Source organism: Manacus vitellinus, unplaced genomic scaffold (genome assembly GCF_001715985.3).
Source record: "Manacus vitellinus isolate BGI_N305 unplaced genomic scaffold, ASM171598v3 scaffold_23_pilon, whole genome shotgun sequence".
NCBI lineage: Eukaryota > Metazoa > Chordata > Aves > Passeriformes > Pipridae > Manacus > Manacus vitellinus.
The window spans coordinates 4,455,975-4,474,381 of record NW_021939718.1 but is presented as its reverse complement, the minus strand read 5'-3'; the positions used below and the strand labels follow the sequence as shown (position 1 = coordinate 4,474,381).

Below are 18,407 nucleotides of genomic sequence, written 5' to 3'. Positions count from 1 at the left end.
ATTGCATGTTACATTCATGGCAGACTGACTCTCTACTTACATGAGAACATACTTTGGCAGAATGTATTGTTCTGAGGAATATTTTACATATTTTTCGAACTTTTATTTATGTATATTACATGGAAAAATTGCATATTAAGATCTACTTAGGGTGCAGTGCACTTGTTCAAATTAGAGAACACGGTATTCATTCTGTGCCAGTTGCTATTTATATTCCTATCTCTTTTTCAGCTATTTCTGTTTGAGCTTCTGTGAGTTTTTATTAATTGTGAGGCTTTTTAATTGGAATTTTGTATTGTTGTGCTTGTATTGTTGTACCTCAGACTTTCTTCTTGAATTATCATCTCTGCTTTTTCCTTTTTTTGCACTTTCATTTACTGAATAGAATGTAAAATAAACTAATACTTATAGAATCTAATTCAGAGGAGACAAAATATTGAATTCCTGTAAAACAATACAGAATTGGAAATCATATATAATAGGCTGCAATAGATGAAAATTATTAAACCATATCTCACTTATCATAGATCTTTTTGATAGGAGCAAAATCTGTGCCATTAGTTCCAGACCAGTGTATTTCCCATTCACAATGCTTTAGTGCATAACTTATAAATCTGTCCTCATCATCCTACATTACTTTTTCAAAGCAAGACTAACATGAAGCAAGACAGGATGAATGAAAGTCAATGAAGGTCAACTAGACAATCCAATTACTAAAGATTCTTGGAAGAACAGTACTGGCATCTGTAAAAGAATTGTGTGTGAATTTCTGTGTCTTTGTTGACCAAGGGTCATTTCTGTAGAACTGCAGTATATTTTCTGTGGTAATCTGGTTTTAGATTATGCTAGTCTAATTTGCTTGTACAGTACACCAGGATACAGTTGTTTAAAAATTTGTTAGTTTACAGAAGCCATATTTATAATATGTTTAATGCACCTGTTCTATCTTCTGAGTAGTGAAGAAGAAAATGTAACATACAATTACATACTGCATTATATGAGGAAGTGTTAAAATGCATAATCATTGCACGCACATCACTGCTAATTTTCCATGCATTTTTTTCGTCAGTCACTTATTTTTCTTTAATTCTTCAGAATAGACCATCTCTTGGGTGTGTCAAACACATTCATACAGTAAGAGGGATACGATTTCTGGCTCCTACTGATGGTAGGAATAGTGACCTGGCTTGCATGTTTGAGTTTAAATATGGAAGTTCAAGTCTGTGTGTAAACCATCTATGCTAGACAATGCAGATGATGAAATAGGAAACAGACTAGTTAAGCAGAAAAATAGTTGTTTTCAGTCTTAGAAACTTTCTTGAGTTTGAAGTTAAACTTTATTGCTTCTGGTTCACCGAATCACAGAATCAATTAGATTGGAAAAGACCTCTGAAATCACAGAGTCCAATCTTTGACAAAACATTGCCATGCTGTCAACTAGACAATGGCACCAACTGCCACACCATCTTCCTTAAGTACCTTCAGGGACAGTGACTCCCCCACTCCAGGGTTGGTGACTCCACCACTCCCCTAGGCAGCCCATTCCAATATCTAATCACCCTTTCAGGTCTGGCAGAAACTTTCCTAATTTTTTTCTCCTTAATACAAATAGATCATATGGGAAAAAAAAGAGATGCTTCCGCATGCAAACTTTGTATTGTTATGTTTTTGAGCCTTATATAAATAAGGACAAGGTAGGATTCAGTTATCCATCTTCAGTTAGTCTAACTGAAGACTAGACAATTTTACTAGACTATAATGCTACACTTACATTTATAAATAAATTCCAAATGACTACATATTCTTACTTTCCCCAACCTCTGCAAAAAGAAGAACAGAAAGACCTAATATAAATTTTAGTTTTTAACCTTCATTTGGATTACAGGTATTTTGATCTGATATTTCTGTCCATAGTGTCTCATATTTGTCTTATGAGAAGCCATTGTAGTGAAATAGCAAGTGTGTGTGTGTGTATATGTGTATATATATAGAAATATATATACATATATTCCTTTCCAGCTACTACAGTTATAGGACAGTGCAGTCATGTTAAAAGTGGCTAACCAAGCAGACTATCAAGTGGCCTTCGTTACAGGCTGTCTGGCTGGGAATCACGTGATGAAAAAATCAATTGCTATAGATGACATAGGGTCCAAAAAAGAAGTGATGTGTTCCTAGATACTGGTGTAGTAAAGAATGCTGACAGGAGATTACAATGTTGATTGAGAAAATTCCTACAGTGTTTCCCAATAAAAGTTGAAGTCAGCTTCTGCAGGTAGTGGAGTTTTGTTGTCTGACGGCAATGGACAGGATCTGTTAGTGAACTGGGCTTAAAGACAGCAACACTGCTATTTTGTTCATAAATCAGAATTTAAGAACAAATTGTTGTTTTCGGTAGCAAAATGAGTGTTTAAAGTGGTGATTTCTACTACAGTAATTTTAAAGCATATTTAGGTAGTGTCACACTGCTTTTGCTTGGAAAATCATGAGGCTTGCATGGCATACAGAGGTAATAAAGGATCTTTTGTCTGATTAAATAGATAGTGCATACCTAACAAGCACTGAAAAGGTTCACTGCTAATCTGTAAACTATTTAATATATATTGTCATAATCTACTGTTACTAATTTTTATCAAAATTATTTTTCCACAGATTTTGTTTAGAGTACAGAAAATTCCATAGTATGAAGAGATTTTAAGACATACTTATTTTATTATTTGCATTCAAAATGTTATTTTTTCAATGTCTTTATGCACCTGAATGTTAGCTATAAGTAAGAAATTGTTTGTATGTAAAAGTTGGAAGCTCTCTAATGAATTTTTTGTATTAGACATTTGTGGTATTGATTTTTCATTGCTACATTTTCTTGCTAGCTAGAGCTAGGACAAACTTGTCTGCAACAGAGAGTCACACTTTAATCTTCTGTAGAGAGTGTAGGTTAAGTTTGTAACAGGGTCCTTCTCTCAGGTCATTAGCTGAATCAGAGGGTTTGGTTTATCTTCTAGAGAGGAGATAAACTTTCTTTTCCACCTGGTTTGTTTCTGAGAGCATGCTAAATAGTGCAAATCTGTAAGTCTTGGACTTGTGATAGTATCTGTCAAAGGCTTTTGGCAATCAGTATCTTAAAAGACCTAAATAGTTTGTGTGACTGTCCTCAGTTAAGAGGAATGTGCAAAACCAAAAATGAATGATTGTGTTAGATAAAATCAAAGAAATTTCGAAATACACTGGTTTGTTTTTGTTCAAGTAGGCGGACCTGGGACATGGGGCTGTGCAGATACCACATAATCAGTACCCAATTTGTGATTGAATCTGTTTAGCTGACCCCTAACCCCTTCATTTTGACCTGTTCTCATTTTAATTGGGTTCTAAATACACAGTCCTAGAAGGCTTGTGCTTTATTTGGCAGATATGCCACAATGAGAATCTTTGCTCAGTAAGAAGTTTTTGCTCTGAGAAAACTGCACTAGGTCTATGACAATATTCAGTAACCCCAAACCAATACAGCTTTGATGTGGTGTTTTATCTGTAAACCCATATCTCCAGGCTCCCTTTTCAAAATTTGTTTTGCCAGAGTCCTCACCAAGGTCAACAGATGCTGCCAGTATGCAGTCAAGTGGCTTGTTGGGCCAGTTGGTACTGTGGCTAATGGTGATCCACAACACAGCAGGAATAATGTTCCTCTGTGTATTCACCTGAGGCTCAGTTTTGGACTAGGTATTTCTAAACTTGTTTTGCTTTTCGGTTAAGGTGTCTTAAGTGTAACCATGACAATATTACATTCTTCACAAAATTCACAATATGTTGTCCTTTTGAATATTTAGTCTACTTACTAAGCACTACATTTATACAATGGGTTGTGGTTTATATTTAATTTATATTATTAAATTTCACAGACAGTTGTAAATAACAAGTAATTGTATAAATAAACAAAATCTCAATAATAAACTGGGTAACATCTCCTTTCAACTGATAACTTGCAAAGTGGTATATTACTGTGAGATTACCAAGCCTGATGTGAGAAACAGATGTAATATTACCTTTAAGTTAAAATCATCACTCACTTAATTTTAGCAAAAATGCTAAAAAAAGGAATGTAAACTTAAGATAGTACACAATTCAAGTTCTTCATAGTCAATGATGGGTATAGCATGAGTGTAAGGATGGCAATAACAAGTTCATTAGTATTTTCATGTTTGTATGTAGTTTATGAGAATAGTGGATAGAATGGTCTCTTGGGTTATTTGCACTTAAACAGGATGACAATAATGCTTGACTTTGTGGCCATCCATCTTCTCTTGTCTTGTGCTTCTTTTCCTCCTCTAGGAAGATGATCCCCCTCTGCCAAAAATCTTTCTTCATGATTTTCATGCACGTATATCCATGCCTATGCATATACAATGTTTTCTCTAAAACACTTGACATAAATAAAAGCAGTGGTAATAATAATAAAAGTATTCATGAGCAACTTGCAATTAGAAATTGCTTAAACTGTGAAGTATGTGCTTATATCACCTATTTAACTGTTACCTGTTTATCTTTTCTGCAGGTGACAGATCAGTCAGTGAAAGCTTTTGCTGAACATTGTCCAGAGCTGCAGTATGTTGGTTTCATGGGTTGCTCTGTTACATCAAAAGGAGTAATTCACCTTACCAATGTGAGTATCATAACTACTTTTAGTGTGTTTGACTGTAGCCAAGTCATAGGTATCAGTGAGGATAAGTTTATTTGTATGATTTATAACATTGACATGGATAGAAACATGACACAGTAAATGAACTTTGAATTATTTGAGCAGTCACATTCAGATTTCACTGTGTAAAAACACTGTATCAAAAATATAATCAAAGTGTTATACATTTTCTCAGAAGTAAAATGCCTAATTACAACAGATTCCATTGCAAACAAAAACAGAATTCCATAATCAAAAGTGCAGAATTCTAATTGCAAGAGATTTGGACAGACCCCTTACTGCAACAGTGTACATACATTGTATGTATATATTCATCTTCATATTTTAACATAGATAGTTTGACATATACACATAAGACGAATTATGTCTGGGAGAGCTAACATGAGTGAATCTGCAGAAAATAACGGAACCGTTCAGTAAAATGGATGCCTTGGATGAGGTGGACAAACACCATACTAATTAAAATTTGTAAGTGAAAGTAAATTTAGGGATCATGCAAACATAAAAATGCTTGAAGAGATCTTGAGGTGCCAAGTAGAGAATATATTAAATGAAAAAAAGAATATGCCTGAAGAAAATAAAGGTTTTTTGATGCAGCTGTGCAGCTGTCCTATTGTTATACAGAAGCATTCAACATGTCTGTAAAATACTTTTATCATTTTAGGGCTGCTTAGTAGCTGAAGATACAGAAGAATTGAAAACATTTTGGAACATATACAAAAAGAAATAAAGCAGAGAAATTAATTTGCATGGTAAAGTTATAGGACCTCAAAGGACACCATTGGGAAAGGACTCTGTGGACTAAAGTGATGTGTAAAAGGGGTATATATTAGTGGGAGAAAGAAATTATGCTATTATTTTCATGTCATATGAAAACTATCTGTGTATAACTATAGGTTATATTTATATATACAGCATAAATATAAGGTTTATGCTATATTATATTTCTTAGAAATATAATTTAACATAAGACAGGTGTGTAGTCTTATGTAGTAGCTTTATTGGAAATTTCCACACAGATCACTTTTCAGCTGCATGCTTTGGTTACTGGATTATTCTGGCCTAGATTTATTGAGTATTTAATAGATGTCTTAGCTTTCAACAAAGTGACTTTATAATCCCATTTATTAGATAAAAGTAAAGATCTTTATTTTTCTTATTAACATGTATTTTTCCTTTTCTTATGTTTAATAATAATAAAGTATTAGAAATCCTGATTTACGTGGGAGTGACACTGTTGAGTGTAGTCCTTTAGTAAATATTTAGGAGGCCGGTTATACTCTTTGAATGTAATTACTTTGTAAGTAATTGGTGCACATTGAGACTTGAGATGTGAGAATTCCAGTTTCCTTCCCTCAAGCTGTATCTGTACAACTTTCTGTAGGCTATGAATACTGCAAAGACAATGATGTGATAACACTGAAAGTTAGGGACTGTTTAATCTGGACAAGAAAAGGCTCAAGAGAGCCTTCTTGCAATCTTTCTACACTTAAAAGGGACTTATAATAAAGATGGGGACAGGCTTTTTAGTAGGGCCTGTAGGAAACAGTAACATGATCTTTAACTGCTGCATCTGTCCTTTCCAGAATTTATCTGTTGATGACATCATTTTTTGTTCTAACCATCATGTATTTCATGTGGTTAGCTTTGTGTTGAGTACTTAACTTATCCTTCATAACTGTTCAGTAATAATTCCAGTCCCATGTTCCTAGGCAGTGTGGAATCTGTTCTTTGTTTTGTATGGCCTACAAGTGTGTCCCGTAAGGCTGTGCTGAGCCAGTTCCTTTCTGTCCTGCTTCCTGTGTGCAAGCTGGAGATAACAGCAATGGCCTCGCTTGTGAAATTGCTTTGAGGCTGATGCATGTATAAAAATGGAGTGGTTTATTATGACTGTATTTTCCCCCCAGTAATGTTAGCTGTCTTTAAAAATACTAGCACTTGAAAATTCTAAATTACAGTGCTGCTGCATTGCAGAGCTTTTTTAATAACTAATTGTAGGGAATGGTAGTGAAAATGTTGTATATTTTAGAAAAAGAAGAAACGTTCAGGGTTTATTTTCATTATTTTTCTACTGAACACAATGACAGTCCAAAAAATTTGCTTTTTGAGCGAGACCATGTCACCACATCGGTGCCTTTTTTTCTTGAAGTTGTTATTAGATACAAGAAAAGCACCCAAAAGAAATAATAATTACTGGGTAAGATGAGAGGCACTTGCATGTGCATACACAGGAAGAAAGGGGAAGGAGGAGTGTGTGTATGTGTATATGCAGTTCACAGTTTGACTCACAGTTGAAACCAGTGGTTTGTTCTGATGACCTGAATGTTTCATTTGTCTTTGTAGCTCTAATGTGTGAAACATTGTCACAGAAGATCTGAATGATTTATACTATGACATCAGAAAAATTAGTCCAGCATTTGTCAACTTTATTTCTCTGAAGGAGGGAAAAACATGTACTGCATGTAGTGTTCTAGTTTGTCTTCTATTTTCAGCACATCCCTACCCACTGCTTTCTTGTTTTATCTTTTTTCTCACTTGTTTTATTATTTGCTTAGTTTTCCCTGTATGATTTTTTTTCTTGTTTACTCTCTTCCTTCCCTCCTCACATCCTTGTCTCTCAGGAGCATATTCCTGGTTAATTTTTACTTCACTTCTCCTTTAAGTGTGAAGAGCTGCGTGAATGTGAAAAGTACCTCTGCATGTTAGGTGATTGTGTTGAAAACAGAACAACCAGATGGATAATTTTTATTCATTAACTGAGTGAGAATAAGAAATCTCTATTCTAACTAAAGAAGTGGTGATTTTTTATTTTATATCTCTGACCCCAAATCTGGTGGTATTTTCCTCCCCTGCTGTGGTAATTGCCTCTCAGCAGTTTAATTGTTGCACTTGTAATAGAATTTTAACAGCTGGCATCAGCAAACCTTGACATCTAGATATAATTTTATTACAAAACCACTTCTTTGGCTTCTTCCTTTGGTTTCTGATATGTATGCAAGAGTAATTGCTTTGTAGCAGTATAACTCTGTCTGTGCTTCTACATCATGTGCTTCTGACAGACTGTCTGGTAAAGTTTATTACAAACATCTAAGTGTGTATGAATCCTTGTACAGAATTTCAAGAGAAAAAATTCCTAACTTACTCTGCTAATCACCAATGCATGAAGATACTTTATTTAAGAACTGTTTTTGGAGTAATGTGATCTTTAATCTTTCTTCATCTCATAGTTGTTACTCGACAGTCATGTCCGATCCAGCTTAGTGATACTTGTTTCTGAGCTGGTGGCCAATATGAAGTCAATCAAAATTCAGATTTATGGAGGAAATACTTAGTGCTCATTCAGTGCACACATTACCAGCTTGACAGATATATAATGATAATCTACGCATGACAGGACTGATTTTGCAATAGCCTTGTCTAAACTGGGGTACTGTGTGGTCTCCTTTTAGTAACTGATTTGTTTTGACACAAAGTGTTCTGCTTTATGCTCCTCATATTTCAGCATACCCTCTGATCTTAATATCATCAAGCTTTTACCTATGGACATGGTTGCTGTTCTTTGTCTGGGTCAAGAGAAAACAGTTTTTTAGTCAGTTTGTATAATGAACTGTATTTCACAAGATGGAATATGATTTATTTCAATCTGTTTTTTTTTTTTAGAAATACCTACACTTTTCAAAACAAACTTTCTGTTTTGTTTTTTGTAAGTGATGAAAATTAAACCTCAGTGATTATAACACAGGTTTTGATTGTGTATTTCTTACTTAAGCAGTGGGTCCTCAATGTTGTGCAATACTTATGAAATGAAATTAAAATTTGCAGAACACTAAATATGCAGAACACTAAATCTATGGGAAAATAGTCTCCTCTGTAACAATTCAATCATTATCCAGTTCTTTAAACCACGTATGATTACTTTTTCAGGATCACAGTATATCTCGATCTTATAGTTCAGTTACAGCAGCTCTTCAGTAATGTGGCTTTTTAAAAAGTAGTTTATAGATTCTGTTGACACAATAATAAAAATAATTTGGTTTACAGTTTGTTTTCGAATTGCTGTTTTTAATTTTCTCTGATCATACATTTACTTTGGGGGGCTTGAGTCAGAGAGCAGTTTATTCCCTGAAGGCATGTATACACAGAAAGTGTCAAGAAAATTAAGGTTAATTAAAATTCCATTAATTGTTTAGTGGTGGCCTTGGCAGTTTCAGGTTTCATTTGGACTTGGGTTTAAAGTTCTTTTCCAACCTAAATGATTCCATGATTCCATCCTATTCTATGATTTTTAAGGTAGCATATCTCTACAGGAATTGTGGAATCATGCAGGGGGGAAAAAAGTGAATACCCATTATATTAGTAATGCCCTAAACAGTAACAGCTAAAAATTCACAGGAGTTGATACACCCACACTGAAAAATTACCTTTGATCACAATGGTAATAGTAATTTTCTGTCAACTAAATCATGGCACATATTTTAATATTATAAGTTCCAGTAGTCTAGATAGAAATCTTAGGAGTTCTGTAACATTCAAGCACACAAATATTATGATAGCTTCTGAATCTTTAAATATATCAATGGGCATAAAATTTAACTTAATCGAACCAACAAAAGTATTGAATGAAAAGGATTGTACTATATTTTAAAATATTTGAGATCCAAAAGTAAAGAGTAATATCTTTAAAATAGTATTTAACTTTACATTTGTATTTAAAATATATAAAAATTAAAAAGCTCTGTTTTTCAAACTTTGTCTAAAACCATTTGGTGATTTAAGTGGTTCTTCTGCATCTGTCATTTCCAGTGGAGCAATTCACTCTCAGTACATTTTAACTGGCAGTCTCCTCACAGAGACTTTACCTACTGCTCTATTAATTTCCTGTTAGTAGGACTAAGAGGAGGGAACCAGCTTGTGCTCCCTTCCTATCTCATTCATGTACTCAGACTCCTTCAGGTTTAGACCCACACATTTTTAACACTGAGTCAATAATCAGTAATTTCAGCAAGAATGTGTTTATATACATCACACAAAATTAGTTTAGATGTTCTTGCTTTCTATTTTGTTATTTTTTGTTTCATATTTTAAGCCCTCTCCACTATTTGCATGCTGTGTTTTATTGTCGCATTAAATATTGCTTGTTCAGTTAAAACATTTTGCCTGATGGAGCTGAGTTCAAAGTTTAAATTCTGCTCATGCTGAACATTCTTTGCAGAGCTATAAAATTAGGAGTTGAAGAAAAGTGTGAATACCTGTAGAAGAGTGGCCCTGAAAATGCTCAGTAAAATGGTATTGCTGCATGAACAAAATTGGTTTTGATAAAAAAAAAAGGAGAAACTTTATGCATCCTAATGGCCTAGGGTTGAGTATTTAAGTCACAGAGTAGAAAAAAATTCTATATAAAGGTGTGCTATTTTAATGTCAAGAATGCACTGAAGATTCAAACATCTGAACTGTCCAATTGTCTACTTCAGAGAAGTTTGATTTTTAATTTTTTCTTTTTAATATCATACTACTTTTAGCTGTGTTAGAGGTAGAATATAAAATTTATGTATTTTTCTCTTGTAACATTTTAATAATAGTAGTGATTGCAGCATTGTAGCATTAATCCCTTAAAATTACTTTTTCGATAAAGTATAGGAAATTTGTCATTAAGGTATCTGTCTTTCATTTTAAATGAAAATTTTAAATTTATAACTATTCTCTGACTGGTAAGAAGATGTAGATACCTCTGACTTAAGTAGGCAAGAGGTATTCTTTTCAGCTGTCATATTCAACTGATTCAAATTCATGTGATGAAGGGAATGTTTTCCGGGTCTTGAAAGTCATTCACACATATGAAATGCCAATAAGGGGTTGTATAGACCAAATTATACTTGTGTATGTATCAATCTGAAGCAGTCTCTTCAAAGACAGTAAGGTTTTCTGGATTGAGTATGTTGTGCCTGATGAAAAGAAAAATTAACCTACCAAGCAGGTCAGTTGCCAGGTTTAAAATGAGGGAGTGTGACGGTAAAAAAAGACAAGTGATGGTTGAGCTACTGTATATTGAATATAATGGTGGACTATTATTGGCATGAAGGAAAGAAGCAATGAGGGGATGATCGTTCTCCTGTGGTAGTAAAGGATAAAATCTACTTTGAAAACCCTGTTAATTTGGTCAGTAGGAATTCAGTTTAGGTTTTGAGTCTACCCATGGAGTGCAAAAGGTTTTTTCCCTGGAAATCACAAGTGCTGCATTCATCGTTGAATCACTGAGGCAGATAATACACTGGTACCTCTTATCTAATTTGAGCCCGTGTTATTTAGGCACTTTTTAAGGAAGCACTGACCTATCTCCTTGCATTGATTCTTTAATGTAAGTTTATGGGTTTTACTCTGTAAGTAATAATAATGACAAGAGAATCACCAGTATTGTCACCTGCTCATAAGAATAGTCTTGTGAAAAAAAGTAAGTGAGAAGATTTTCTACTTGTCTTTGAGGTCTCCTGGTAAATATGTGTTTAATGTCATAGAACATGTTCATTGTTGAGTTGTCCAGCAGGTGTATTTTCTATGTCATAGACATAGGCCACATTATTGCCAACATAGTCTGAATATCTAAGGCTGAAATATCTAATATGAATAGTGGTAAGAACATGAGGAAAACTAAAGTTGCTGTAAGCTTCTTGTAATTTATGCAGGAAAAAATGACAGATTGGTTGTGAGCCTTTTTTGGGCATATATAAGGTCAGGCCTTTAAAGTTCGTGCTGGAGCAGCATATATGAAATGCAGAGAGGCATAGCTTGTAACAAGTGTGTGTTTTACAAACACAGTATCAAACACTCTGTGCTCTGCTCCCTAACAGGCAAACAAGATTTTCAGAATTTCAATGGGAATACAGCAAGCACCTCCACAGTATACCTGTGGTAGCATCCTAATGATAGAAATATTATTGTCCTACTTTCTGTAGAAATGCCCTGCAGACTTAGAGGTCAGAGTCCTTAATTTTATGCTTGTTCTGCAGAATTTTGGAAATGATATGTAGTTTATCTTCAGCTTTAGTTTGGAGAATATTAAAAACTTCTGGAACAAAATGGCAAGATATCAGTTTCCATAGAAGGCTACCTACAAGTCCTCTCTTTTTTCTTTTCCTTTTTTCTCCCCCCAGCCTTCCACCTGCCCCAAATACATTGACTTAATAATTAGCTACTGAAGTGGACCAATTATATGATCTCAGTTGTATGCCTTTACCTAATCAAATCCTCAGTGACTTGAATCACTGATGAGGATTATTTTTTCTCTCTCACAGGGAAGGTAAATTTAATTAAACTGTCAATATTGCTTAATGCAATTATTTTTCCAGAGTATAATAGAGATTATTTCAGACAGCTTGAAAAGCAAACAGCACTTGGAGGTTATTATGACTAAACTGATACTGCAGAAATCTGTAAAAATTTTCCTCTTTGCACCCGTAGCTCATAAAAGTAGTAAGAGGTTTTCCTTTTGAAGGACATTAGAAAGATTTACAGTAGTAATAAATCAGATTAATCAGTGCATAAATCTTAATCACATTGTGCTGTCACTCCCAACTTTTGTTGTTCAGAATATCCAAGCTATTATTGATAACTGTGCAGGTGAGACTACAATATAAATACTGGATTTTCCAGGGAGTTTGTAATATTTACTTAGTTTGAAAGCCTAATACTCTGAGGTCATTGATATCATGCATTTGAATCTAAGCACAAATGTGCTGTTCCCTTCCTTCCATGCCTTGTTTTTCTTACAGTTAAATGGATTGATATTTTACCTTGGTATCTTACACTCCATATATGTAAGAAGAGGAAAACCTAGGCCCTTATTATAGGTGTATTGGACCATGAGAGAGAGTTTGTGGATTTCATGTAGTAACTCAGTGCCTGAATTCCAAGGTTGCTAAAGTTTGATTCTGTGAATACCTCTGATATGTTCACTTTGTGTGAAAAATATAGTAATCATATCTTTCTTGGCTAGTTTGCACATATTGGGCTTGATTCCCAGAAGTTTGGCAGTTTTTTACAATGGTTATTTATGTCAATGAATTTCAGATTGTTTCTTTCTGTCATATTTGTCTCCACAGCTGAGAAATCTGTCAAGCTTGGACCTGCGTCATATCACAGAACTGGACAATGAAACGGTGATGGAAATAGTAAAAAGATGCAAAAACCTTAATTCTCTCAATCTGTGTCTGAACTGGATCATTAATGACAGGTAACATCAATATAGTATCCAAAACCAGTATAATGCAAATTTGACTAGTTGTATTAGTTTAGAATAATTCCTGATGGCTTGGGGGTTGGAGGAGGTCAATTAAAGCAAGCAGTATTCTTAGTGCTTGTTCTTACTTGTTTGGGGTAAATTGTTTAGATATGTGGTTTACAGTGTTTGCCTATTTCTGTGGTGGAGAAAAGTTTAGTTGTGATTGGATGGCAGCACTAATCTTTTTCATGTAGATTTCAGGAGAATGTGCTCTGTGCCATGTGTGATTGAAATGTTTAGTTGCTATTATGACTAGGATTTAAGCAGATTGATAGGCACACAAACAATGAAACATATTTGACTGCATAAATAAAAATAACTGCTTGTGAGTTAAATACTGAAATTCCTATATTTTTAAAAAGCCACGACGTCTTGGGTTGTTTTTGCAAAGAGCTCCAGAATGGGACTGGAAGAATAACTGGATTAGTACCTTTGTCTTTTTCTTTTGACCAGAATACCTCCTGTCCTGCTGTATTCTGCTTTTGATCAAATACTTTATTTTAACATTAAGTAAATGCACACAGATGTTGTACAGTTCAGATGAAAAATGAAAAATACTGAGAACTTTAAAAATGAACATTTTCCTTTAAAACGAGAACATTGAGCAAAGCCAGTACCTGAGGGTGCACAAATTGGTTTATTATAATTGGTACTTTAAACAAATGGAAAGAGACACTTTTAACAGAGAGAGGTTCTAAAACAGTTTCATGTAAACCAGAATAATGTATTCTAGCAATTGTACTTCTTTCCCATGATTACTTTTTTTTTTTAAATAAGATATACTTTCAAGATTTTCATAAGTCTTTGAGGATGTACTGAAGTGTGGATGAGCTCAGACTTTGGTGAAACTGAAGTGTTGTATAAGTACTAAAATTGCAGTGTGTTGAATGGGAAGTATCACTAAACTTTTACCTTAACTCTCTTAGCCTTTGAGACAGTTTTTTTGTTTTTGTCAGTTTACATCAGACCTTTAATGCAGTGTCACTGATTTTGAAGCAGTTCCTTGTCTCAGATCATTCTGTCAGTAGGGCCTCATTTTCATATGTAGAATAAGGATACTGTAGTGGAAAATTTCAGGATAAGCTGGAAAAAATAATGAGAATAAAAATACAAATTTAAAAGACAAACTGTTTTCAGGATTTAATTAAAGTACTTAGAAATACATACCTGTCTGCATTAATGTTTTGAATATGGCAATTTGCTAAGTATGATCCAAACTGCTGTCAAACTGCTCTTGAAAATACTTTACTAGGATTACTAGAATAATAAGTATATATTTTAATGCTGTTCATATTACTGTAAAACTTTATCCGATTATGAATTCTAAATATAAGAATTATGAAGCTTAGCAAGAAAAGGAAACCCTTTCCAGCAATGACAGATAACCTGCTTCTGTGTGTGACTTTTAGATTGTTGACTTTAGCTTTAGCTTTTTCTATTTTATGTTTATTTCTGATCGTACTTGTCAGCCCTTTTTTCAACAATTTAAGTTTGGCTATTTGAAGGAGCTTCTAACTAAAAGCAAACAGTTTAGAAAATAATGCATAAACAGTAATTTGACAGTTCAGATTTTCTCCCTGTTTTACAAGTGGCGTGAAACTCCAGATACTAGTCTTAACTGAATAAAGTAGTTTTCTCTTCTCCTCCTAAATGCTCAATTAAGAATTGCTGAAAATTATGTAAAGGGAATATGATGCAACCACAGGGGTCTATTGAAGTAAACACCAGTTCAGCAGAATATTTTGAGCATATTCACTTTGAGAGTATGAGTGATCCTTCAGAAGTTCACAGGACTGTTCAAGTGCTTATCTTGGGTAAAATGCAAGTTAATTTTAACTAAGGAAATGAATTTATTAATTATTTAGGATTAACTTTTTTTTTTTGTTTTTAAATTTGATGCTATTTGGTGGCTCCAAGTCAGAGGAGATTCTGCATCTTGATTATTGAGGAAACCTTTTGTTTGTCATTGCTTCCAACACATGTGGGATGGTAGCAGTCTAATGTTTTTCCTGACTATTGGATTCAAAACAGAGATCACCACCTTCCCCCCACCCCCATTATCAAGCATGTTCACTTGTGAGATCCAACTACATAGGACTTGTATTGGAGATCTTCCCAGACTTAATAGGATGCTTTCTTGTTCACTCTGTAAGACTAGATGGGGCTTCTTTTAAGCCTTGGAAAACTGTTTTTCTCTATTTCTTTGTGCAGAATACCAAGGGTGAAAGAAAACTAAAAAGTTTCAAAATACCCATATAACTTAAAGGTGTATCTGTGAAGTGTTTCTTAAAGGCAGTTGATTATTGGTTGGTTTTACAGCAGAAATCACTGGTTTTAAAACCTTATTTTAGATTTCATTATTATTATGTCTAGAAATCCATTAAAATTCTTTCCATAAGCAATGCTGTGACCTTGGAACACTTACAGCCCTCTCTTGCCTGTGAAATGGTGTTAGAGCTAATGCTGTGATTATTACATTTCTTCTTAAATAACTGACACTTTCAGAGTGTAAGATCTCTGCATGGTAGGCACTTGCTAAGATTTTTGGTGCTGTGGTTCTTTTGCACATGCAAGAGTTAATGAGAACTGTTATTTCTCTGTTTTGATAAAAGCTCTTTTTTTGTTTTGGAAGTACATCTAAAAAGCTTATGTGTGGCAGTAAAAAATAATTTATTTTTACCTAAGGCAAAAAATATGTTCAGTATGTTCAGTTGAGATACTCTTGACATTAGTTTTAAAATGAAAGAAAAAGAGGTCACTTGTAATAACTTGTATAAAAGTTTCTAAAAGTTGACAGTTAAACAAGAGTCGAAAAAGACCTATTGAAGTAATCTAAGGTAATGATTTCCTCTGTAAGTATTACAGCTCACTCAAAAGCTTTTTTTACTATTTATCATGTTGGTTAAGGTTATTATAAGAACAGTCTTACTTCTTCTTTCAAATATGAACAAAGCCAAACTTCCAAATTCTTTTCATATATCAAGTCTTTTCAATTGGAAAGGATTGAGCTCTCTGTACATGGTGAGGTGAAAAATATACTCTGAAGCTTGCCTTAAGTAACCTTATCACCTTGAAGTTGTTTTTATGGTCACTGCCCATGTTCTTTTGAATTTCAATTGATGCAATAAAAATAGAACATCTAGAAATAAGTCTTATGGGGGATTCAGGAAATGTAGTATGATGTGCTGGCAGTTTTCAGGGGTGTGTGATTTTTTTAATAGTTTGAGAAACATCTGCTATGTATTATATCCATAATGAGCAGGGAGCAAACAGCAGATAATCTAACTTTTTTGTGAATCTCATCACTGTGGGCTTGAAGTTGCAATTTACTTAAATGTCTACATTACATAATTCACCTAGAAATAGACATTTAAAAGCTGTGCAGTGACTGAGAAGTCTTTAGAGTATTTCTGCTTGATTCAACCATCTTCTTACTAAAACATTCCCCTAGTGTAATATTTGTGTAGGGGATGTTTGCCAGCCTCTTTCTGTGGCTCTTCTAAGGAACATCATGGTGCAGGGAATAATGCAGATAAGGTAAGGAACTTTGTCTACAGCTACAGTGAGATTTTTTGGTGCCATGGCACTGCCAGTTGCTCAGGATGAAATAACACGTACAGTACAAAATTATTAATTGATTTTGCAGTCAAAGGACAATATTTTCCCAGCCACTGAAGAACTTTTTGGTCCTTCCTCTGTAGGTGGTGCCAAATGTTCTTACAATAATGTCTCGAGAGAGTTGTATTTTCTAATATAATGTATTGCACACATTGTAGGTGACTTTGGTAGCAGGTGCTGAGATTTGCAGAGCATCTGGTGGTTGTTGAGAGTAAGCTATGGTTGTGTCATGGAGGCAGATATGCAGTATCTCCATGGAACAGTAAAACAGGGAGCAGTGTTGCTCAATGACCTTGTAGTGGTGTCACTTCCCACCATCAGACTTCTGATCAGTGATGTGTGGGAAGAGAAGCATCACTATGCACTTCCCTGAACTTTCAGCACAGATGGAAAACCTGGATTTGGTCCCATTATTCCATTTCTGAGAAAACTGCTGTTCCTCTTTTGTGCTTCTATGAAAACTCACTGTGGATAAGCTGGAGTAAGTGGTGTAATGGGACAGTCTATCCATACCGTAATAATTAAGATTTGTTGCTGAGGATTGTGGTTTGATTCCAAGACAGAGGAACTTGAAAATAAAGACATTTCACAAGGAGAGTAGTCAGAAAGTCAATATATGGAAGAAATTCAGTGGAAGCATGGTAATGGTTGGAAACCAGACCATAAGCCTGAAAACCGAACTGTTTGCACAGGACCAGAGTCTGGAGAAAGGAGAATTTGCCTTTGCAAAGTCTCCATGTGCTTTATTCTACAGAGTCACTAATGCAGCATCAGTTTCTCAGGATTGGTTATCATACTTGTTGACATAGAGCATATTGGAGTTCCTACACTGGTAGTTAGTAGAGTAAATTGTTAACATGGTCTTCTCTACAGTAGAGGTCTTTAAAATTTTGTGTTGACTACCTACCATGAGTTAATGTAAACCCATGTAAGCAGCAGGGAGAATCTACTGTGACCTGGCTATGTTGTGGGTGGAGGATACAGTGCTGAAGATGGTTTCAGCAGGTGATTAGTCCCAGAAGTACTGATGTATGTGAATGCCCCAACATTTCGGTAGCAGACATGGGCATCAAAATAGTAGCTCAGTTCCTACAGCGCGTTTTTAATAAAATGCAAGGTTAGTGAATACTGGGATTGTTTTCTCAAAAAATAATAGAATTAATTTTCTCTTCCTGAAATTAAAAGTTTCTGTATATTTGATGTGAAGATTATTTTAGTAAAATTACATTTAAAACAAAAACTGTGAAGCTTTCAGCTTGCCTATATTTTTGCTTAAGCAAGAATGTCCATTTTAACTGTGGGGACTAGAAATACTATTATAGCATCTTAGCATTCATCACCTTAATTCTGACAGAAGTGGGAATGTGCTTCAGGAGCACTGATACTTCTGTAACTTTGTATAATCTGGACTTTTGGATATAGTAGAGTCTTCCAGAAAAGTAACTGTAATTTTGTATGATGTTTGTCATGAATCATTCTAGGTGAATGCTAACATTTCTTAATTCTAATTTAATTTCATCTGTTCAATGTTATCTGAAAGATGATCTCCTTTGAGTTCTCTGCATATTTATCAGATATTTAGTCAGCTAGATTAAAAACTTGAACTCCATAAAAACTTATATAATGTAACACAAATCAATTTTACTTTTAAAATTACTTACTCTTTTGAATGTCATACTTTTTAATTAAATTTAGAAGAAAATTTGCTTCACCCTGCAGATGTGTTTTGTAAAATGATTTGAGACTGACTGTCATGTTTTTTTCAAGTTCAGAACAAAGCACAGAAGTTGGACAAAGAACTCACTTAAGCATGCCAATTTT

The 18,407-nt window shown here is 34.3% G+C and overlaps 1 protein-coding gene across 1 annotated transcript in view; it reads left to right on the top strand.

The window, feature by feature from the left end:
- The window catches only part of FBXL17 (F-box and leucine rich repeat protein 17), a 287,476-nt gene that overhangs the window by 82,178 nt on the left and 186,891 nt on the right, over window positions 1–18,407 (top strand). Inside the window, 2 exon segments of the mRNA XM_029959927.1 lie at window positions 4,550–4,657; window positions 12,790–12,920. Of these exon segments, the coding sequence (XP_029815787.1) occupies window positions 4,550–4,657; window positions 12,790–12,920 (239 nt within the window).